This window comes from Rissa tridactyla, chromosome 9 (assembly GCF_028500815.1).
Source record: "Rissa tridactyla isolate bRisTri1 chromosome 9, bRisTri1.patW.cur.20221130, whole genome shotgun sequence".
Classification (NCBI taxonomy): domain Eukaryota; kingdom Metazoa; phylum Chordata; class Aves; order Charadriiformes; family Laridae; genus Rissa; species Rissa tridactyla.
The window spans coordinates 44,081,001-44,103,983 of record NC_071474.1 but is presented as its reverse complement, the minus strand read 5'-3'; the positions used below and the strand labels follow the sequence as shown (position 1 = coordinate 44,103,983).

Genomic DNA, 22,983 nt, shown 5'->3' with positions numbered 1-22,983 from the left:
TGGAGTGGGTACAGCGGAGGCCACGAAGGTGCTCAGAGGGCTGGAGCCCCTCTGCTGTGAGGACAGGCTGAGAGAGTTGGGGGGGTTCGGCCTGGAGAAGAGAAGACTCCGAGGAGACCTTAGAGCCCCTTCCAGAACCTAAAGGGGCTACAGGAAGGATGGGGAGCGGAGTGATAGGACACAGGATAATGGCCTCAAGTTGAGAGAGGGTAGATTTAGATTGGATATCAGGAAAAAATGCTTTACTGTAAGGGTAATGAGGCACTGGAAGAGGTTGCCCAGGGAAGCTGTCAATGTCCCATCCCTGGAGGTGTTCAAGGCCAGGCTGGATGAGGCTTTGAGCAGCCTGGTCTAGTGGGAGGTGTCCCTGCCCAGGGCAGGGGGTTGGAACTGGATGATCTTTAAGGTCCCTTCCAACCCGAACCGTTCTATGATTCTGTGATTCTGTGATTCTGTAACTTTTTGTTTTGTTTCTCACTATCCACATCTATTTTAATTGGCAGTAGTTTAGTTTTCCACAAGTTGAGTCTGTTTTACCTGTGCCTGTGATCTCCCTGTCTTTATCTCCACCAAGAAGCTTCTCCATTTTAATTTTTTCTCCCCGTCCTGTTGAGGAGGGGAGGGACAAAGCGGCTGCATGGACACCTGGCTGCTGGCCAGGGTTAACCCACCGCAATAACATGTGTTGTTGACCAGTCCCAGACAGGCTACAGTGATCAAACAGTCCGCAACGTGCTTAGCTGTGCCATTAGCAATGAACAACATGGCAAGTGTGTCCCATCTGCCTGCGCTACGCAAGCAGAAGAGCTTGGCCAGGATGCTGTGGCTGCTCAGGCTATCCCCGTTTATTCCACTCCAGGCCGTGGGCTGAGGTGACTTTTCAGGCACAAATCCACAGGCTGGTCTTGAGAGCGAGCTAAACCCTTGCTTTACTGACCACATGGACTCGGACACCATCAGAGGGCCAGCCTGAGGGTGCTTGAAGGCCAAGGGAGCATTGATTCAAGAGCGGATGCCCCAGTTTTGACTACCAGGGGAGTTCCACACGTAGATGTCAGTGAAACCAGAGTAGTAGAAACCAGGGCATACCTCCACTCCTCACTGCTGGGCTTGAGTTAGTCCTGCATCCATCCATATGCTCACGAATGACACAGCTTGGACACCAATCTTGTTTGGGGTGAAGGCAGACAACAGGAGGGATTAAACTTTGAAAACAGTACTTTAAGAAACCACATTCTGTTTGCATTCCAGTGATGCAGCAGATTTTGTGGCAATGGGCTGGGCAAATAATAGGACCATCTGTCTTGGCAACACCTCTGTCTTGGAGCAACTTCTCTTTGCTCTGAGGAACATGTGAAACACACCCTAGGGATTAGGGAAGTTGCAAGTACTTTAGAGTCTCCTGCAGGACAGTCTGTGATCTACGTCCTTCCATTTCAACACAGTTGCCTTCTGGTGTTTTCACAAATGACAGCTATAACTAAAATGCTTTTTTTTTAAAACCACTAATCTTATTTTTTGCCCTGAGATATGTTCTGCAAGCCTTCAAATCCCTAACCCTAGCATGGAGATAGTTTTATGATTTACATATTATTAATACACAGAAGGATATTTTTCCACAATATCTTCCGGTGACTGGACCAACCTCAAAAGAGGCAACTCCAGCCTGTAGCCAAGATAATATATTTCTGTCTTTGGCACTTTGAAACTCAGCTGGATGATTATTCTCTGGAGTGAATTATATCCTTCATTGCACTGTTCTCTAAGTTAAGTGTATTTTTTAAGTCATTGTTTTCCTTATATATATAGCACTTTGACTCTCAGAAAATGAGACTCTTTCCCCAAGGATACCATAACATCTACAATATGAAGATCATGAGCGAGGCATTGAAATCCAACTAAAGCTTGGCAACACTTCATAGCTGATGATTTTCCATATACTGCTCTTTAACTGACCAACAACAATTGATCTAACGAATTCTCCTCGCCACCAACTCCATGCAGGGTTTTTGAGCTTAGAGTACATATTCTTCCTCTGATAAACCCAGTGCTGAGTTCTCAGCAGGGTTAGATCACTTGCTTGAGAGGAACTACAGGTCCTCTACCACATCAACATCGACTTGATGTTGCTGCTGTAACTGCTGGTTTTATGACAAACAGGAGTGGACACAGAAACATACATTTGGAAACATACATTTGGATCTAGATGGAGTCGTGTTCCAGAGAACAATGTAATACCCTGTTCTGATGTTCGGGTCATGCTGCTTGTGCAGAAATGGGACCACCCTGTGCATTTAGGGAACACGCTCTTCTGGGGGCATCAGCGAAGGCCGCACTCTTCAGTTGCAGAAACTGTCTCCTGTGAAGCATCTGCTGAAAAATGGGTGTACACCAGCAGAGCTGGCTAAACACAGAAATAAGCACTGCAGCATTCTGAACCACCTCCTAACTTTGCAGCCAGTAAGATGTAACTGTTCCAGTGGATTTGTCTTGGATTCTTAAAACGGGGTCATGGCCTATGATTATATCATGGACTCTTTCCCGGACTGGGGAAAACTTGAGAAAAGGCCTGGTGAATCTCTGTTGAACTGTTGCTATTAATACGAATTTCCAAGAAGATTATATATGTCCACAGGAAACACAGCACTTCGACCTGATTAAGAAGAATTCCTGTGCACCAGCATCGGTGGCTTTACCCTGCCCACCACCCCTGCTCTATGCACAGCAAAGGCGGGTGCAGGAGAACACCCAGACCTTCCTCCCACACCCAGGGGGTCTCCAGCTTCTCATGTGCTTTGTGCCTGAAATGTTTACAGTGTTTTTTTCTTTCTCTTTAGACAAAAACTAATTCATTCTAATTGCACTGGAATAGAGGGAAGTTACCTGCCCTTTCAATAAAACTCAAGCAGCCTTAAAATGCTATCCTGAACGGAAAAATCGTAGTGACGGACAAAACTTAATCGAAATTGCAGTTAAAATACAGCCTTAATGAAATTTAAATGCATAAATATTATTGTATACAGAAATTTTTACTTACTGAGCAAAATAATCTTAGCACACCATCCTGCTCTATAAACAATGGGATGTGGGGTTTTCTCATACCTCAACAATATTTGTTATTTCAAAATTAAACATAGGTAACAATTAAGACTATCCAGTGAAAAGATAAATATTCCTAGTTTATATCTATGCCTTGAGAAAGTAAATGACATTAAATTTATATTAAGTACTGTGGATTATGTTCTTCCTTTTGAACAGCAAAACCCATACAGATATTTTGGCTAATAGCTCGGTGACTTTGTTACATAAAAATCAAAAACTGTTGAAATGTGTTGATCCACTGGAAGTGCCCAATGACATTTCGATCTCACTGAGGTCAAGGAAAGGTCGCCATTGACTTCGTCAGAGCCAAAAAAAGGATTTGCTGTCGGAGGGCTCCCTTCCTGCTACCTGAATGTCACGGCAATTCCTGTGAGCCCACAAAGCAGGTTATCAAACAGCGCTGGCTCTCAGGACCGCAGATATTCAGTTCAGCTTTTACCTCTGCATGGGTGCAGGCGAATCAGACGGACTGGCTTGTTTAGGTGAAATGAGGAAACAGAACGTTGTTTAAAAAGAAAAACCAACCACAAAAACACATGCTTTCTCCTTGCTGTCAGAGCAGAACCACGCACAGATCTTCTTTCCCAGCATTCAGAGTGAGATTGTGGTCTGTCAGGCGATGGAGGGCATAGCTAGCATCACGGCTTGTACGCCAGCTGAGGGAATATGCTGCAGCCCCACGTCGTGGAACTGGGCTGTGGTGCACATTCAGGCCATAACGCAGCACCACGGCCTGTCCCCAAACAGCTAGAGGAGAGAGAAACTGTGGCATATAAAAGAGCATGGGAGGAAGCACAATATGGGAAAGACCCATGGGATTTGAAAGGTCTGATGGGTTGTGTATCAAGTACTGCAACGTGAGGCCTCACCAACGGCTTGAAATATGTTAAGGCAGCAAGTAAATGCACTAAGAACTATTTGCACCCCCTTCCCACCATGCTGAAGGCCTATCGCTAAAGGCAAAGGGGAACAGATGTTGGGAAGTGTTACTGTTTCTTGCTCCTTTTCAGCCTCTGTTTGAAGATAGCAATGTCATAATAGCTTTTAAATTTCACCAGGAAAATGGGTATTGGGATGATAATAGTTAACATGCCGAATACCGCAGCTAAGGCTGCCGTCACTTGGCCAGCTGTGGTGAGAGGGATAATATCTCCGTAGCCCACCGTAGTAAGTGTGATCAAAGCCCACCAGAAGCAAACAAGAATGTCAGTGAAGTGCAGCTCTCCCATGTAGGAGGGATGGCTACCCAGCAACTCCCCATAGAAAAAGAGAGAGCCAAAGAAGAGGGTCTCAAAGGCCAAAATCATCAGCAGGATGCAAATCTCTCTGAGGATTGACTTGAAGGTGTAGCACAGAACCCTGAGGATCAGTGGCGTTTCTATCATCTTGGATATCTTCAGGAGTTTGAGGAGATAGACAACGCGAACGAAGCCCAACCAAAGCCCCAGGCTTGGCATTCTCTGAATCTGCCCAGCCACAAAAAGTTCAATATAAACTGGGAAGAGGGAGAGGAAGTCAACCACATTCAGGGGATTCTGGAAGAACAACTTCTTGTCTGGGCAGAAACAAAATCGCACGGAGAACTCAAAAGTAAACCAGAGGACACAGAAAAGCTCCAGATGAAGCAAGTAGGCAGCCTGGTGGTAATGGGGTTCATGGTTGTTGTGGGAGACCTCGGAATAGCCAACAGAGGTGAAGTTGGCAGTAAAGAACTCAAACTGTGCCTTGGTCTCCTCACAGAATATGATGACAATTCCAACGATGAACAGCAGAGAAACAAAAGCCAAGCACTGCAGAGGGAGGAAAGGGCACAGGTGCAATTAGTTCAACAAACGAGTATCGCGTCACCTCACTGCCCCACCACAACCCCATCCACAGGCACAGCACAATCCCAGACTAATCTTTCTCCAATCACCATTCCTTCGCTCACATGGAGTGTATTTTCTCCTTTCAGAACTGAAAAATAATAGAGAAGATTGGAGTCAAAGAAAAAAAACAAAACACCTGAACTCCTATATCAGAGTTTGTAAGGAAGGGGAAATGTCCAACAGCTGGAGTAATGCGGACAGACTCACACTGAGGGCCTCTTCAGCACTAAATGCTGGCTCCAGAAATACCGGCAGCACAGAAAACATCCTCTGCGGTCTCTGACCTGCGTTTGTTGCTCTGCATGCCTGACATTTTAAAGAGGCACGGGGCATGCATTTTGTACAGAGAACAGGGACAAGAGGAGGAGAGAAGGAGGAGGTGTCTGTTAATGAGAAGAGAGAATTTTATTTTCTTTTTTAATCTGCGACTCAAAGCATACTTATCAAAGCTATGAACCCATTAGCATTTTTCATGGACCCATTTCAGTAATCCCAAAGGACACAGGCTGTATAGGACACATAAAGTATTACCTTAGCAGTGAAAGAGGAAAAGGGTTTTTCAAATATAGCCCAAATCTTTGGCTGCCACCTGGTTCGCCAGCTGAAATCCCTTCTTTCTGTCTGGACTATGAGGCACTGGTCATCAGTATGTTCATTTTCATCCCAAATGTTAAACTCCTCTGGCTGCACCTCTCTGTTATTCAGCTTCAGCCAGCAGCAGGATGCTAGCTGTGTCTCATTGATTTCCCAGAAAGCCAGCTCTTCTTCTAAGACTGACCTACAGGTATCAATGGGGCAGTGGAAATGTTTGGTCCTATAATAGTTCAACACGTAGCTGAAGATCTCAGCACTCCGGTCAAAAAAGAACTCTTTGGTGGCGGGATCATAGTCATAGATGCTTGGGGCATGGGGCTCGGTTAGACTGCACAGCTTGGTCCCGGGGAAGGTCCGGAGGGTGCTGCTGTATGTCTCATATCTGACTCCCCCAATATTCAGGATGATTTTTTCCTTGGAGCCTTCCATCTGTGAGGGAGGAGGGAGGTGCAAGTCCTCATAGGCTCTTGTTTATCTTCAGTCAAAAAGAGAAAAACACAAAAATACAAATTAAAAGTAGTAAAGTAAAGCAAGTTTTGGAGCAGGAAGGTTTTCCAGAGTACCTCATTCCAATGCTTTTAAAGCAAATTTTGTACCTGAAACCTACTTCTGCCATTCCCCATCATGTTCAGTGCTTGTTCCTAGGCTCTGCTCCACGACCATATTCTCTGAGAGATGCATCAAACAAAATGACAAACATCTGGTTCGCATTGCTCTCCCTCTCAGCTTCTCCTCATGGGGACATAGCACACAGTCCAGAGTCTGTTTCACCACATTTGTTCACATACTGTAGATAATAATTGCGATAAACTCATGTTAGGTAAAGTTCTCATTCCCAAGACATTCCTTCCACTATCCCTCCCCTCATCTAGTTCTTCTGTCTCTGCCGCCAATGTCTTTCTCCACCAGCAGTTTCTTGTGGAGACATCCATGTGCTAAAGAGGTAATCGGTCATCAACAGCTCATTCTCCAAACAAGTCTTTAAGCGTATTCTCCTCTGTTGAGCCTGGCATAACAAGTTTCACAAGAGACCCTGCTGCCTGGTGGGTACATTTAGGTTGTCTCTAATTATCTTTTTTTCTGGAGTCTTCCCTGTACAGAGTCCCACTGAGCCAAATCACCTTTCCAGCTGCAGGAAGCTGCTTCTTACCTGGAATCTATATGCAGGATTACTGGACTAGATAGAAATAAAGAACAACATACTGCCTCCTCCTACAGGGCTGGCTGACATCTCAGAATAGCACCAGAACCTGCTGCCAAGGCCTCTGGCATTGGAAAGCATGTTCAGTTGCTTATTTCCTGTAATACATCCCGTGTTTTCCTCTTCAAAATCCACCATACCTGGGAGAAACTTGAGCCCTGCTTTATAAACATTATTGTAAGAAGGGAGGGGAACCAAGGATCTCTGTAGCCTCAGGACCATGTAGGAGAGGTGCAGAATAGGGGCAGGATGTTCTTGAGAAAGTGAATAGTGCTGTCTTTCACCTACACGTATCCACTTCTGACTGTCGGTACCCTTCCATTTCCTCTCCTCCATTCCTACACATTTCCATCCAGCCTCCTCTTATGCCTCACATTTCTAGTTCTGGCCCTTCTCTTCTTGTGACGGAGCAAGCATGACTATCTTTCCTGCTTGGACTCTCTTACCCAGAGATGGCTGCTCAGTGCGCTGAGACCACGCACACAGAAATTCCACTTGTGCCTCCTCCCTTTTTTGCAGAAAGCGCTGAGCGTGGGAGTCACGGGTCACTTCTGCAGCAAACCTTTCCATCTAGGATCAGCAGGGAAACCAGCCCCGCACCAGGGGAGACTCCCAGAAGTAAAGAACTATGTACAGCATCTCACTCAGCGTTATCAGAAAAGGCTGGCAGCTGCAGCTTGGTCGCGCGCTCATGGCACAAGAGAATTACTGCCCATCTGCTGTCCTTGCCAATCCCAACACATGCGAGGCTTGATGCAGCTTCACCCTAAAACTTCCACCAACTTCAAGGAGAGCAGGATTGAGCATAAAGGACTAAAAGTGTGCAGGCATTCCTTAGTACTTGCTGCACAGGAATCCACCCAGCGTGATTCTAAGCAGGTTAGATTAATTCAGCACTCAGCAAATCTGGAGTTACATTATTAGCCTCGGTTGCCTAGCTCTCCAAACAGCACAGGGATTTTTGAGATCCCAGCTAAACTTGCCTTCATCTGCTTAGAACGCCAGATACCTTTTGCTCAAACATAACAATCCCCATGTGCGAAACGAGCCAAGAAGTGCCATTTCATATTCTTACCTTGGTGCTATTGCAGCAACTCTGCAACCAGAAGAAAAGAGAAGAGACTGGGAAGAACAGAGAGAAACGCAGGGAAAACAGGATGTTCGATGGCTAGTCTCCAAAGCTCAAGTCTCATAGATGCCAGAAAACAAAACCAGCCAATAGCACTGAAAAGATGCAGAGGCCCCTCTCCCTTCTTCTCTGCCCTATCAGCAGTCGCTCTCCCCGCTCCAGGGAATAATACTCAAACAAGAAGGCAACGACTGCCAGGCCAGATATGCTCTGACAACTCTGCCACCCACTGCTCTACGAACAATCTCAAAGGGCCACGGTGTTTGGGGAAACACGTGGAGCTCAAATGTCTTAGGACCAATTAGAGATTAAACCATCACGCCACAGAAAAGCAGACGGAGCATTGTTCTTTCTTGGCTCTGCCTCATCCAAGTTTGAGTTAAAAAATTATATAGAAAAGAAGAGCAGCCAAAAAAAAACAAAGAAAAAACCACCTGGCTTCCCATCTTCTTGTCACACTCTCTCCTTTATTGGTTTAAAGGGCTTTTTCTTCATTTCTGAAAGACCCAAAGCTTAATCTTTCGCACACACTGATTTTAAATGCATTTTTTGTCATTGATTACTCCAGGAAGAAGGCTGGCACACAGTTGTTAATCCCAGGCAAGAAAAGCATGCTGCGTGTGAAATTTCCTTTCAGCTGACATTCTAAGGCTGTTTCTAGGTATCACCTCTGCTTGCTTCAAACACGCTGGAATGAATGTAGGAAAAGGAACGTCCTTATTCCCAGCAAAAACAAGACTATTCAGGAAGGTTCTGGGTGATTCCTTTTCAGTTATACAAATGAAAAGCAGAATTCATGTCTCTTTAGAGGAAGTATTATCACAGTTCACCTGCCGGATTTTTCATTTTAATCTGCTACCTCCATTACCCTGACACACCGAAATTTCTTTTAATTTAAAAAATAGGTTTTCCGTTTAGGCCTTTTACCTAGATAGCAGCCTGGTTCTCCGCTGCTCATTGCCACTTCACCTGCAGATGCAAGTAACCCCACTCACCCTCCCCACCCAGATTCCCAAAGTACCGCAGGGACACCACGGACGACCCTGGCCTCTTCTCTCAGCCACCACCGCAGCAAGTCTGCAGACACTAGAATGGCAAATTGCTGCCAATCTTGTGGGACATTCTGGGCAACAAGTCATCTTTGCCCAATTCTGTACCGAGCAACTTCATAGCCAGCCATCACAAGCAGAGCAACAGCACAAGCATCATTCCCCAAAGATCCAGACTTTGAAAGCACATGAAGAATATGAAAATCGACGCTGGTTCAGTCCTTGCTCCCTTCCATCTCTAGAACAGACAACAAACCCTTCACATCTTTCTCCCTCTCCACAACGAGTAAGAATGAAAAACATTCCTTTTAATTTATGTGTCTCTGAGGTTCTGGAAGCAGGTGATCATCAGATTTGATGTATCCTATCCATTCCACAGCACTGCACTATTTGCCTTTTACAACCTTTGCACTCCAGTGGAGTTCTGAAACCCAGGAATAATCTGGCAAGCAAAATGACACATGGTGTTCCTATGCTCTGAATAAGACCCTTTGATTGCAGTAAACAGCTTGTCCTTTCAGAACATTTTTTAAGCAGATGAAAAGTGCAACTCCATTTCCAGAGAACAGGGCCCTGTTCCAAGTTTTCTCCCTGCCTCGTATCTTCTGAGAATTCACTTTCACTGCATGAGGCACTGCGGGAGTTTGGCAACGAATGTCAAATCTGCTCCCTCAACCTTACGCTTCTTTTGAGTAATGAAACTCTTGTTTCAAGTTGGCCTACATTCATTAACAGCGAAGAACAGTGCAAGTATTTCTTCAGAGAATGTTCATCAGAAGCTGGTCAGGATGATTAACAGTTTTGCAAAAAAAATCTTGCTTCGCAATATTGAAGAAAAAAAGCGTAAGCTATCCTAAAGTCCTGATGGCCTTGGGGAAAGACCAAGCTACCCTTCAGGTGCTGGAGATAGCACCAGAACCTACAGGCTTAGCTTTCCTACTAGCAAAACCAGTGTAAGCAACTTCTGTGGACTTCCACATCCAATGCTTTTTTCCCATCCCATGTTGCAGTTCTACCTCCCCTCTGACCTCTAACACAAGTTTATTCCTGGGATTATGCAAACAGATTAGTGAAAAGAGAAGTTTAAAAAAAAAAGCCTCCAAAAATATGGTGATTTACAGCCTTTTTATTGATTCAGCAATACTGCAAAAACCTGTAAAATGATGCAAGTGGAAAGAAGAGCAGTTAAGTCTTCTGCAAGTGCAGATACACGTGGAATCACAGAACCATCTAGGCTGGAAGGGACCTTTAAGATCATCGAGTCTAACCATTAACCTAACACTGCCAAAGCCACCACTAAACCATGTCCCTCAGCACCACATCTGCCCGTCTTTTAAATACTTCAAGGGATGGCGATTCAACCACTTCCCTGGGCAGCCTGTTCCAGTGTTTGATAACCCTTCCAGTAAAGAAGTTTTTCCTAATATCCAATCTAAACCTCCCCTGGCGCAACCTGAGGCCATTTGCCCTTGTTCTATCACCTGTTCCTTGGGAGAAGAGACTGACGCCCCCGGCTACCCCCTCCTTTCAGGCAGTTGCAGAGAGCGAGAAGGTCTCCCCGCAGCCTCCTTTTCTCCAGGCTGAACACCCCCAGCTCCCTCAGCCGCTCCTCATCAGACTTGTGCTCCAGACCCCTCACCAGTTTTGTTGCCCTTCTCTGGACACGCTCCAGCACCTCTTTTTTGTATCTTTTTTGTGGTAAGGGTCCCAAAACTGGACACAGCCCTTGGGGCGTAGCCTCACCAGTGCCGAGTACAGGGGGATGACCACTTCCCTAGTCCTGCTGGCCACACTATTCCTGATACAAGCCCAGGATGCTGTTGGCCTTCTTGGCCACCTGGACACACTGCTGGCTCATATTCAGCCGGCTGTTGAACAAAACCCCCAGGGCCTTTTCCACGGAGCAGCTCTCCAGCCGCTCTTCCCCAAGCCTGTAGCGCTGCATAGGGCGCAGCGCAGGCTGGGAGATGAGGGACACTGGAAACATCTCGGTGATATCTGCTGCCGCCTCCCTCTTTTAGGCCCATGGCGGGCTCTGCCTTCCCCACAGCGCCCAGTTCGGCAGACACAGCCCCCCCATCACCCGACGGCCGCGGGGGCCGCGTCCCCACACCCCACCAAGGTCAGCGTCCTGCCCTGGGGTCCTCTGGCCACCCCTCCTCACCCCGCTCCCTTCACCCCGACCCCAAACGCATCTCCCCGTCCTTCAGCTCCCCCCAGCCACACGAGGGGGACGCGTTCCTTTTTGCCCGTGGGCCCCAGCCCCTGCAGCAGGAGAACTCCCTACACTTGGGCAACAAAGCCCTCAGCCTTTGCAGCCCCACGGCCACCACACGGCGGCTGCCACCGCCCGCCCCGGAAGAGGCCCGGCGCGCCCCGCCCCGGGGCGGGCAGCGGCAGCTCGGCGCAGGCCCGGTCCGGGAGGCGGCATGGCGGGCGGCGGGATGGCGGGCAGGGCCCAGCTGGGCTGGCGCGGCGGGCGGCGGTGTCTGTCGCCCTCCCGCAAGCGGCTGAAGGCGCCGCGGACCGTGGTGGCGTGGAGGGGCAGGGCGGAGTGGGACCAGGTGATGGTGGGGCTGTACTGCGGGGACAGCCGGCTGCAGCAGGAAGCGCTGGATCGCGTCTCGGCCTGGAAGAGCCGGTACGGGCCTCACCACCGCGGGCAGGCAGCGCGCTGCGGCCCTGAAGCGACCCTCCGTCCCCGGCCGCTCCCTACGCATTCTATCCGGGGCCTGTGGGGCGCCCGGGACCCGGCCGTGGCTCCCCGGTGGTTCGCCGGAGCCGGGGTGGTGTGTGGAGGTCGGCGGTGCTGCCCCTCGCAGGGCGCCGTCGTCCCGCAGCGGGCCTGGGGCATGTGGCTGATGGCAGAGGTGGGCCCGCAGCTCCACGGGGGGGGTTCTGCGGGCAGAGTGCTGCAGGGAGCATCTCAGGGCCCCCAAATCACCTTGGTCTGGTTGTGCTGCCCCTGCTGCATCCGTATGCAACACTAGGTAGCTTGTATCATTTATGTGGTTAGCATATCAGTAAGTACTTATTTAACATACGCTTAGGAGTAGCCGCATAATCACTGCTCCAAATAAAAGCCCTCTGTAAAGATGCTGTCTTTCTGCATACCATTTCTCAGGCTGTTACGAACCACAGAGCACAAAAAGTAGTCAGGAAGTCACCCTTTTTGCGGGGGGGAGTGTATTCTTGTGAACCTGCTCACCTGGTTTTCCTTTATCTCTAGGTATGGTCCCAAAATGCCACTCGCGGTGGATTGCACTGCTGAACTGATTCGCTGCAAGGTGCTGGATTCATCTGGCAGGCTGAAGTCGCACGAGCTCATCCTCTCTTATGGGCTGGCTCTTGTAAGGTAAGGCTTGAAGACCAGTGTGCTGTGAGAGAGAGACCTGGACCCGTAACATTATTCAGCTGTCTTAATTTCACTCTGGGACCACTGTGTTGTACAGCACCGGGGGGAGGATTTGTCTCTAGCGTTCCAAGTTTCTTGATAGCTCATTTGAAAGTCATTTATCTTTTCTGTAACCTGCATGCAGGTTTGTCAACTTGATCACGGAAAGGAAACAGAAAGTGGCCAGCATTCCTCTGAGACAATTAGCCAGAGAGGTAAATATTGAATATGAGTTACTCGAGAACTTAGTGTCTGCATTGTCTATTAACAACACTCGGCGGAGGGAGTTGGGGGGGTGTCATTCTTTTGTAACCAAAATAATGGATATAGATGCCACTTCTTTCCAGCTGCAAAGTTTTAAAGAGGCTTGATGTAACTAGATCTAAAACTTTGTTCTTTAAAGTCAGATTAGGAGGAACAAAGTCCCACTTGACATAAACACCACACATTTATGTTAGCTACTGATATGGAAAAAGAGCTAAATCTGTGGTTTATAAATTCTAGTCTTTGACAAGCAAGGTTATACATGAAAAGCACTTAATCATGTTTGCAGGTATTTGCATCTCGTGTCTCTCACTTGAGGTGAGCTTGTACACCTCTGTGTGGAGGAGGGAAGGTTCAAAGTGTAATTGTCATAGCTGGAGTCCTTTTATTGCCAACTGCACTGAGCATCACATCTGGGTCTGAACAGCAAGTTTTGACAGTGAAGAACAGACAGTATTTGAGACTCCGCTGTAAATGCAGCTTTGTCTGGGGCCCCTGTGTAAGAAAGATTAATTGATTTTATATATTTTTTAAAACTTTTTTTGCTTAGTTTTTAAGAAACGTGCTTCTCACCTTTTTAAACTGATCAAGCTTAAATATAGAGGTTTTGCGTAATTGAAGCTAGTCATCCTTAGGAAAGTTGCAAAAAATTGCACGCAGCTTGGAGCGTGTATGATTTGAGTATTATATATGATATGATTTGTATCTTTGATGTACAAACTGTCATCCAGACTGTTTCGTTTAAATATAATTTAACTGCATCTCAGTATCTCATTAAATTATACATAGCACCTCTGTCTAAAAAGACATCTGCTGTTGCAAGTAATGTTGAAGAACTTAAACTGTAAAATCCCAAGTTTGTATGGATCCTAGGCCATGGGAGGAGTGGGATCGGAGAGGAGGGGATCTCAGCCCACCCTTGAAGTGGGAAACCGGGGGTCTGGGGTGCAGGAGTGGCCTATAAGAGGTCATTTCCACCCAGGTGGAGGTCCTCTGCATGTGGTTGTGTTGTGATGCGGTGGGAACTGTGGGATAACACCCGTGGCTGTTCTTCCAGGTGGATATCCCCATCTGGGTTGTGGATCTCCGTCACGAGCTGACCCACGGGAAGCTGCCGCCGCTGGCTCTGTGCCGCAAGGGTGAGCGCTGCCGGCGGGTGGCATTGGGAGGGTTTGGCCTGAGGTGCGCTCGCGGTGGCAATGCCAGTGCTGCAGGCCTTGAGGGGAGCACCTCTCCCTCCATTTTGGGACCCTGCAGGGCAGGCAGCGGGCTCATCCTGGCAGGGAGAGCTGTGGTGTGAGACACCAGGAGGGTTTGCTGCTGCTGCCCAGTGGCTCCAGGCTGTGGAGCGTCGCAGGGCAGGTGTTGTTCAGCAGCTTTCTCCTTCCCCTGAAAAAAATACTGGAAACAATAGTTCGGCCCTCTTGCTTCTTTATAGCACAGGAAGTTCAGCTCAGGGAAAGAGGTAAATGCTTTTCCTGATAGTTTAGAGATACCTGAGATTCTTAAAAAATCCCATCTGGACACAGTAGGTACTGCAAGCCTGAACGAATGACCAGCTCATGGCGTTTGAAGGGATTCCTGAGGATTTTGGGTTAAGCACTGACAAGCCAGTTAAATAACCTTCAGCAGGGTCCTTAGTTTGAGTTGGGTGGTAAAATAGTGATGGGAGAAAAAGCGTTTTCTTTCCATTCTATCTAATGTATGTGTAGCGTAGTCTCTGCACAAAAAATTATTGTTGTAGACACTATGTTGATCATGGTGGTATTAAAGAATTGACTCATTTTCTCATCAGAACGCCACTGCTGGGGTTTAGTTTCTGCTTAAATTTGGCCTAGCTTGAGTGAGGTGCAGCACTATAGCAGTGTCCAATCTTTCTTGTTGCCAAAAAGACAGCGGATGGATGTTACCTGGCCTGTGATACTGTGTTGTGTGGGGTTTTTTGTTGATTTTTTTTTAAACTCGTTCATTTTTTCGTTAATGGAGTTGTATGTGATTTCAGGGTTCCTAGCTTGTTAACGCCATTTCTTTTTACAGTGTAAGTTAGCAATGTGTCACCTATATATTTTTTTTTTCAATAATAAAGAAAACCTCACTGAGAAGGGAATGTTTTCTCCCTTAGGTTGTGATGTTGTGCTGGATTGGCTACGAAAGACGTACTGGAGCCGTCAGCTGGGCAATAATTTATGTGAAGAAAATGAGGACGAGGATGAGGATGAGGAGCAGGAAGGGGTGGAAGAAAATGCAGAGTTGGACAATGACACATGGGACATTCAAACCCCACAGCATGAGGCCTGTCAGAAACACAAGGAATTCCATGGTAGGTGTCCCTAGAACGACAGCAGATACAAGGAGTAGATCCAAGTAATAGTCCCATACTAGAGAAAGCAGATTAAAAATGTCGTCTTTTAGCCCTAAAAATGCATAAAGATATACCTTCAGCTCAGGTTTTGGGATTCCGCTTTGGGCCTTGGTGGATTCTTGGGGTGACTGACTTTTTTGGTATTAGCTCACTGAATTCGTAGCATAAAATCTTTTATTTGTATTGAATATGCAGTATCCTAATCAGTAGCAACAGTTAAATTGGAATTGCTTAGGGCCAAGCATTGTAAAAATTGCTTGTACTGTCTTGACAGCCACAGTCTCTTGGTGTTGATAGCCAAGAAGGCCATGGTCCTTTTATAGCCCTCAAAACTCTGTAGATCCATAACCTGAGCATGAGCAGGATAAAGGCAATTCAGCTGGTTTCAAAATACTTTGCATGTGGACAGAAAAATCACTAGCTTCCAGTAGTATATAAAAAAATAAATAAATAAAAATCACAGGTAACTCAGCCTGGGTGTAATCTAAGATATAAAGTGCAAAACAATGTGAAAACTTAAGTAAACTGTTTCAGTGGTTGCTTTTCCATCACCAGGAGTCTTTGAACCCAAAATAAGGAGCTTTTCTCAAAGCCGATTTTTAGTTTGAGTGACTTACTGGAGGAAGCGGGAGTTCAGATTAAATGGCTGGTCTGTGAGCTTGAGGGGTGTGTGGTTATCAAACGGTGCCTCAAACAGTAAAACCAATTAGTCATAATTTTGTCTGACAAAACATGGCATGGTTATGGGGAGTTACTCACCCGATACATTACAGCAGCCCAATCCAAGGTCCAGAGCGTGCAGAAATGCTGCAGTGACCCTTAGTGCTCCCTGGAACGTCACACTAGGTGACTATAATGATTTTTCTGGCTTTAGGATCTATGGATTTGTTGCAACTCTTTTCTAGATTCCTTTATAACAGACTCATACATAGATAAAATAGCTGTGATCCAGAAAATACTAGCTAATTTGTCGTTCGCTTTGAGTTTAATACAGATTTATTAGAACATTTCAAACCTAGAGGCAGTACTAAGCTTTGGAACACAGCAGCACTTACCGCTTTGCTCATCAGAGTGTGTGTCTGGGCTTCTGTCTGACTTCGTGTTGGATGAGATCCAAGCATGTGCTATTCCTTATTCCTTCCTCTCCCTGGCTACCCTAAAAAAATCCCCCCAAAAAACCCACGCCCACTTTCTGAAAGAGAACCACAGAACGATACAGTAGATTCTGTGATTTATATGTCCAGAGTAATGGAATGGCAATGGTATATCAGTTCAAATGCATCTGAAGTGTTATCTAGCTCCTACCGGGTGGTGAGGATCCTGACAGCAGGTGAGTGACACCTGAATGGTGAAGTATTTTGAAATGTGGGGCTATTTAAGGTACAGTAAAAGTGGTCCACAGGTAGAGAAAGGACATTTCATGTAGGTGGTAAATTAAAGTTTAGTAAAGTCCAATAAGGATATGGTTGGTTTGTAAATAGCTGCAGTGCTGTTGCAATAGATTTAAAATGCAAGTATAAGGAATACAAATACGCATCAGAACATGAACTGCCTACGGGAGCAATTTCTTCCTGAACAGATCTATTTAGCGATTTTTTTGGAGCTGTCTGGATTTATCCAACTTGCCTGTCTTTGGCCACTGTTAGTGATAAAATACTGAACTCCTGGTTCAACCCCACTTGATAAAATTTATGTTGCTGGAAAAGTCTGGGAGCTGTAGGAGTCTTCAGAGTGTTGTCTGAATCAGAATTTATGACTTCATTTGACTGGTGACTTCTTTGATTGTATGTTCATCGGAACTAAGCAGCTTGCCCAGATACAAAATTCCATTATATAGTTGATCCGTTCCCTGTTTAAACTATATTTTTATGTTTATTTCTAGAAAAAGTCAGAGATGTGCTGGTATCCTACAAGAATGAGCAGTTCCGGGTAAGTGCAGTCTGATCATCAGCGCTTCTGGTTCTTCTAATTTCCTGCTTGGGGCAATAAGTCTTTTCTTCATTCTTGCCCAAACTTAACAACTGGTGCTCTTTGCCAGGCCTCGTTTGAAATACCTGAGCGCTAGCACCACTAAGTTGCTGTGCCAGGCGTTTATTTCATACAACTGTAAAGGTCCTTATTTTTCTCCCCGTAGCGTCCTCCCACGGTTAGAATCTGTCCAGAAGCATCAGTGATACAGATGTGATATTTGTTTCAGTGCTGCAGAGGTGGCAATAAGCCAGCGTCCACAAATGCTACCAACACTTGCCAGGTTGTGTGCTCTTGCCTGAAGTAGTGCTGCCCTCTGGTGCGTAGCCCACAGGGGACCCAGGGCTGCTGCATGTGCGCAGAGTTGCTTGGGTAGTTCCTTAGTCAGATATCTCTCTTAGTGTTGTCATACATGGCTTGCCAAAGTAAAGCTTCACCGCAGAGAACAAGCAATTTGAGCTTGTGATGGTTTCTAATGCTTTGTTCATGTTTATAAATGATACACACACTTGTTGGAGATCCCAGGTCTTCCTTGTCCAGGTGGGTAGTGCTCAGCTTGTTTTCGGTCATCCTAGTGTCTCTGGAAATCAAGACCTGTCATTCAGAGGTCATTAGCACATGTTTTCTATCATCCATTGTGTGTTTTTCCAGTGACCTAGTGGCTGAGGTGCCGCAGTTCGGATTTGTGAATAATTTGCCCCAGAAATCTCTCTCTGCTCAGCTTCTCTTTCTTAATAATAGGATGGTTCTTAAGATGCGTCAAGAGCTGGGTTACAGACCCTCTCAAATGTCTTTGGATATCCTTACCAACATACTGTTGTTACTGTGGAGCTGTTCTCACTTTTATTTTGATTAATATCATTAGAAGCTAAAGGAGAAAGTGTGCCAACATTCCAGTGAAGTGTCGACTTAATCAGCAATGAGAACTAGGCTCAGGAATTTTATTGCAAATGAACATCCAGTTTCCTTCATGGAGTTGGGTTTGGAGTGCATAACGTGATTCTCCTTTGTTCATCCTTCCCTTTCTGAAATTGGTACTGGCTTTTTTTGTACGTTTTGCATTGTATCATAAAGGAGACAAATGGATTATATGCAGTGAGTGACCTCTTAACGTATTAATAGAACAGCAGGAAGTATTTCAAACCGAATAGGGAAATGTAACTTCAAAATTTAAACTGGCCAGGGTTGAATGGGGAAAAGGAGTAGTCAGTCAATTGCTAAAGAGTAATTTCAAAATTTTGGTTTCAAAGCTCATGTGAAACTCTCCTTATCCCATTGAAATGCTGTAAATACAGGCTGAAGAGTAAACTCTGTGTTGTATTTCTCAATTTATTTGAATGCTGCATACTGTGCTTTTGAAATTTCTCTGTTCACCCTGTAAGGCTGCCTTTGTTGTTGAACGGTTTCAAGTGGTGTACTTCTGAGTCTGTCCACTGTGACAAAATACAGCTGAATTGTGAAAACTGAATGAAGATACATGTGTTGTGGATATAACTTCCTGTAACATACCATTTTTGCTACTCCAAGGTACACCGAGTAGGGGTGGGCAAAGGCTTTGCCAAGGTCTGTCAGCTGCAAGGAGCGTTACGCCTTATGGCTGATACCTGCAAATTCTTAACTGGAGTTTGTTTTTTGATAAAAACCATAATACTACTTTTATACATTAATAACTGTTGCTAGTAATTCGAAGAGATGCGAGCATATTGGTCGTTTGTTGGCCTCTGAAACTCTGTTCTGTGCAACAGTAGACCTGTAATCTAAAACTGATCATAGCTGATAAATTCTCCGAAACTTAGAAATGGATTGAAAAAAATGACATGGGCTTGTTCTTGTGCCCTTTAAGGGCAGATGGTTTGATGCATCCAAATAATTTCTTAATCGTGATAGTAATTCAATGTTCCAAATATCAGGTAAGTACTACTTGAAGCTTTTTTAGGCTTATATTTAAACATTTACCCTGGATTGGCATAGCAAGAGTGGTACAATGTCGTTGCTAGTCTCCCTGCACAGTCTGTCTCTAATCTTTTTCACGTAGGAAGGAGAATCACTTACACCTAAGTCATCTTTATAACAGTGTAACTGTACAGTCTCTGATCCAGATACTTCTCTAGCTATTTCGTTAACTATTTACTATACTTAAAAGTATATGTAAGACTGCAAGGTGTAAACTAGGACAAAATAAGCTCTGTCATGGGGGCTGTGTACTTTGTTGTCTGATTGTTAGTATGGGTAGGCTATAGGTTCTTTAGTCAGTTTAGGTCATGCGTTTATACTTGATTTGTCATCTAAAGCGTCTTTTGCATGCAGTGGTAGCTTTGCATATATAGGTGAAGAGACCTGATCACAGTCCTGAAAATGACGCCTTGGTTTTCCAGTCTCATTTTACATTACATTCCTACCTGGCAGGAAAAAATAATTTCTTTTCTCTCACTAGTTATTGTCCTCCAGAAAGAATCTGCTAGGTACTTGTTGGTGCTGGTTGGTGATGTAACATGCTTCGTGCCAATATTTTATAGAAGGTGGTGGTGCCACCTTGGGTAGACTGTGAGCATAAGTAGAAGGCATGTCTTACCTGGCTGGACAGACTCAATAATGTACATATAAAACCAAGAAATCGCTAACTTTCAGAGGGGTACTAACCTCCAATATTTTGTCTTCCATTCTTGATACAACTTGGTAGGCTCCTTTGTGCATTGCTGCTACTTGGCAGATGCACTCAGCTGATTACAGGTTGTGTAGATGGCTGTGTTGATTTGATGTTTTGATCTACTACATGCATAATATAACTGGCAAAACCTTGTCCTGAGTAGGCAACCTCATTCCCATCCCACCTGCAGAGTTAATGATTCAAAACAAACCTCTCCTGGTGTGTGCTGAAGTCAGGGAGAGCAAGGCTGTGAACCAGAATGAGGATTTTAGGACTGTGACTCCTTGGTGCTGTTGCCTTTTTAATTCAGGCCTTTTCCAAGTATGATATGGCTTATATTAATTTTTAATATACCCCTAGGAAGGGGAACTTTTGGGAGTTTTTTGAAGCGTCGTGGATGAAGTACATATGGCATGTGCATCTTCTCTTCATAGCAATGCCTTTCTGTTTACCACTGGAGCATATTTTCTGTTAATGCTTAGATTTTTCCTTCACTCAGGTTATGCAAAGTGTGCAGTCTGTTTCGAAGTCTCAAGAGCTGTGGTTCGATCCCTCTTCAGAAGTGGACTGGATTTTGGCTCAGATCAAAGACCTGATGCAAGAGAACAGGTAAATAGGTGAAGGGTACAGAGCAGAGCTGGGCCTGTAGACCTGTTGCACTACCTTCTCGCTCTTTTTCAACTGGTCATGGAGAAAGCAATTGGTTGATTTCCTCAACATCTTTGAGGATTGAATTATTAATGAGTAATGTTTCCTGTGCCAGATGGTCTCCAAGGTGTTGTCCCTGACTTAGCTGTGCTGGCCCCAAGGCATGTCAGCATCTCCAGTGTCTTCAAAAGCTCTCCAACAACCTTGTGTAGACTTTGATTTCACAGTAACCTTTAGAAATCTTCAGAATTGCAGGGCATACTTGGCTGCTTCTGTACTTTCTTTCTGTTACTACAGGGCCTCTAGGACCCAGTGTGTTGAGACACAAAACACATTTACTTATATTATTACTATAAAAATTTGTATGAAGATCCTGTCCTGCTCTGAGAAACTTATTCAGCGTAACTTTGTAGAGTGGGGAGACTATCATGTTACAGATATGAGCTGTAACTCCTGATGTTTTGAATGTTAATACGTATGCTATACAAGCTGCTGATTAGTTTAAGAAGTTGCTAGATGTTGTGCCAGAAGAAAACCCTGAGGAAGTAACTTGCACCTTAGTGGCATTTCCCATTGGTTGCTGAGCATGGACTAACAAGCAAGAAGGCATGAAGCTTCTGTACTGAGAAACATCACTTACTAAACATGGGATTTCTATATCGCCTAAACTGCCTGTTGCTAGATGGTTGGAAGGTACTGGTGAAAGCAAGCCATTGCACCTGCCTGTGGTTCTGATACTCTCTCCCTAAGCATCCTCTGTTAGCCACTGTCAGAACGCAAATGGACCAAATGCAGCTGCTTTTGTATATAAAAAGATATTTGAACCTGACATCAGCTACATGGAGGAAGGGAAACAGGCTGCCACAGGATAAAGCACGGATTTCGAAAGATTCAAGTGAATTCAAGAGACTTCATCTTATGTGAAATGGGTTTTGTGGGAAATGGTCAGGCAAGAGTTGTAATGTATTGGTAACAGGTGTTACCTTCTTCAGGTGTATGTGACCGCATGGATTACAGGACATCAATGGATTGATGTGCTGAATAGGAGATGCTGCTTCCAAAATTAAAAGCAGTTTAAAAAGTTTGTCATCTATCTGGGAAAGTCCTAGAACTAGGTAGCATATCTCAGGAGCCTGATTTCATTTCCAGCTTCCACTGTCAGTTTTCTGAGAGCTTTGGAATTCCAGCCCAGTAACTTCAGATAAGGGTATGAAGCTCAGATGTTAGGTGTGACCTAAAGAAACTTAAAAGATAGGGCAAGAATCTGTGAAAAACAGCATCACCGGATCCTTTGTTCCAACAAAAAAGTCTGATGGTATAGTATCTCTAGGGTATCTGTCATTTCAAATCTGGCAGTAACGCTTCCATAAGAACCTTGTCTTAACTGGATTGTGCTACATCAAATAAGGCTTTTTTGATGGTTTCCTTTAAGCATATGCTTCAAATAAGACAAAGAAAACAGCAGAGGAAGCTGGTTTCTATGACTATAAAAATGTTGGTTTTTTCTGCCCTGTGAGTTTCGTTTCTGTTAGCTGTTTCATGGTTTCCTGAGTGACTCCTAATGATCAGGCAACTAATCATTAAAATAGCTGCTCTGATATGTGGGGAAATCCCCTGCTTAGAGCAACCAGGGATGGGGACTGTTTCACAACTCTCAGCTTGCAAAACTAGCAAAGAGCCAAACCCTTCAGTAGCGATGCTACCGCAGAGAGATTTTTGCAATTCATTTAACTGCCTTGTGTGTTCGCTGTTCCGAGAGACGTTTTGGCAAGAATGTTTTTACTTATATACGTGTGTGTGTGTGTATATATTATTTCCCGTAAGTACTGGTTCCACAATTGCAGACTTTGGGCCAAACTTGTGGAAAAGAAACATACATGTTACTGGATGAGAACAGCTTTAGCAGTGAGTTTCCAACCCTTATTCCTTTTACTTTACAACTCTCTCTCCACTCCTTTTGCGTCTTTAAGCAGTATTAGCCGCAGAGACCCCAGGGAACTGGGTGCCAAGTTACATACTGCTAGTTTTGGTACTTTTCTATCTTCTTCTGCTCTTGACAACAATAGATATCAGATAGGCCATGCTGTCATGAAGCATTTTCCTTGATTTGTGCAGAGCAGTTTGACTGGTTGTCGGACCAGATGATCCTTGAGGTCACTCCCAACCTGATATTCTATGACTGTGTTCACACGTGTGGTTGTTCTTGAGAACTGGCAGACCCCAAGTAGGGAGGGGGGCTTGTGTTATAGGAGAATATGGAGGTCTGGTCACTCAGCTTACTATTTCTCCTGGGGAGTTTCTCATTCCTTTATCAGGGCATAGAGAGAAGTGGGACAAGGGACTTGACTGACGTCTTTCTTCACAGCTGAATAAGTGTCCCTAAACCTTTGCTTTCTTCATTCTAGCTAGCACAACTGGAAACCAAGTGCTGAGCGTGGCTCTGGTGCTGGGTACCGCTGGGGGTGGTGTTGGTTTCCATGCCCCTGGGCAAGATCCAGTCATGCGTCATCACGCGGTAGCTCTGCATGGGTTTTGTTGCACTTCTGCAGTGCTCTCTGTGAAGTACCTGAAATAATAGTGATGTAATGGGAATGTTTCACCAGAGTGACGGTACAGGCTCCGCTCCACAGCTGTTGTTTCAATGTGGGGCAGCAGCCATTGGAACCAGATTTTAGCAGGTATTGAGATATAGTCATTTTCCGCTGACTGTTGTTGTACTGAAGAGCTACTTTATCCATTCTCAATCTCCATTTTTAG

At 45.3% G+C, this 22,983-nt stretch overlaps 2 protein-coding genes across 6 annotated transcripts in view; one reads left to right on the top strand and one right to left on the bottom strand.

Annotated features, from left to right (window-relative positions):
• Positions 1-167: 167 nt before the first annotated feature.
• Positions 168-7,953, bottom strand: LOC128915313 (potassium voltage-gated channel subfamily C member 3-like). 3 transcript variants are annotated; one of them, XM_054215509.1, is made up of 4 exons: positions 7,841-7,891; positions 6,161-6,351; positions 5,502-6,039; positions 168-4,892 (listed from the first exon to the last, which is right to left on the bottom strand). In XM_054215509.1, exons 3-4 carry the CDS (start codon positions 5,991-5,993, stop codon positions 4,089-4,091), a joined length of 1,296 nt encoding a protein of 431 aa, XP_054071484.1. In that variant the 5' UTR covers positions 5,994-6,039; positions 6,161-6,351; positions 7,841-7,891; the 3' UTR covers positions 168-4,088. The 3 variants fall into 3 exon arrangements, with proteins under 3 accessions (XP_054071484.1, XP_054071485.1, XP_054071483.1); XM_054215510.1 differs by having other exon boundaries at positions 6,172-6,351; XM_054215508.1 differs by lacking the exon at positions 6,161-6,351 and having other exon boundaries at positions 7,841-7,953.
• Positions 7,954-11,367: 3,414 nt separating this feature from the next.
• LAS1L (LAS1 like ribosome biogenesis factor) overlaps positions 11,368-22,983 on the top strand; it is a 36,675-nt gene continuing 25,059 nt past the window's right edge. For all 3 annotated transcript variants that reach the window (XR_008468410.1, XM_054214118.1, XM_054214119.1), the window contains exons 1-7: positions 11,368-11,584; positions 12,173-12,298; positions 12,483-12,552; positions 13,659-13,740; positions 14,724-14,921; positions 16,846-16,892; positions 20,078-20,187. Coding sequence is in view for 2 of the 3 variants with exons in the window: in XM_054214118.1 (XP_054070093.1) it covers positions 11,373-11,584; positions 12,173-12,298; positions 12,483-12,552; positions 13,659-13,740; positions 14,724-14,921; positions 16,846-16,892; positions 20,078-20,187 (845 nt within the window). In the remaining variant the exon portion in view is untranslated. The remainder of the gene's footprint in view (positions 11,585-12,172; positions 12,299-12,482; positions 12,553-13,658; positions 13,741-14,723; positions 14,922-16,845; positions 16,893-20,077; positions 20,188-22,983) is intronic.

Bases quoted from the DNA above. Each gene is read 5' to 3' on its own strand.
- LOC128915313 (XM_054215508.1), bottom strand. From the start codon at position 5,993: ATGGAAGGCTCCAAGGAAAAAATCATCCTGAATATTGGGGGAGTCAGA. The intron at 4,893-5,501 runs GTAATACTTTAT...CTCCCTCTGCAG, and splicing joins TTTCCTCTTTCACTGCTAAG to TGCTTGGCTTTTGTTTCTCT.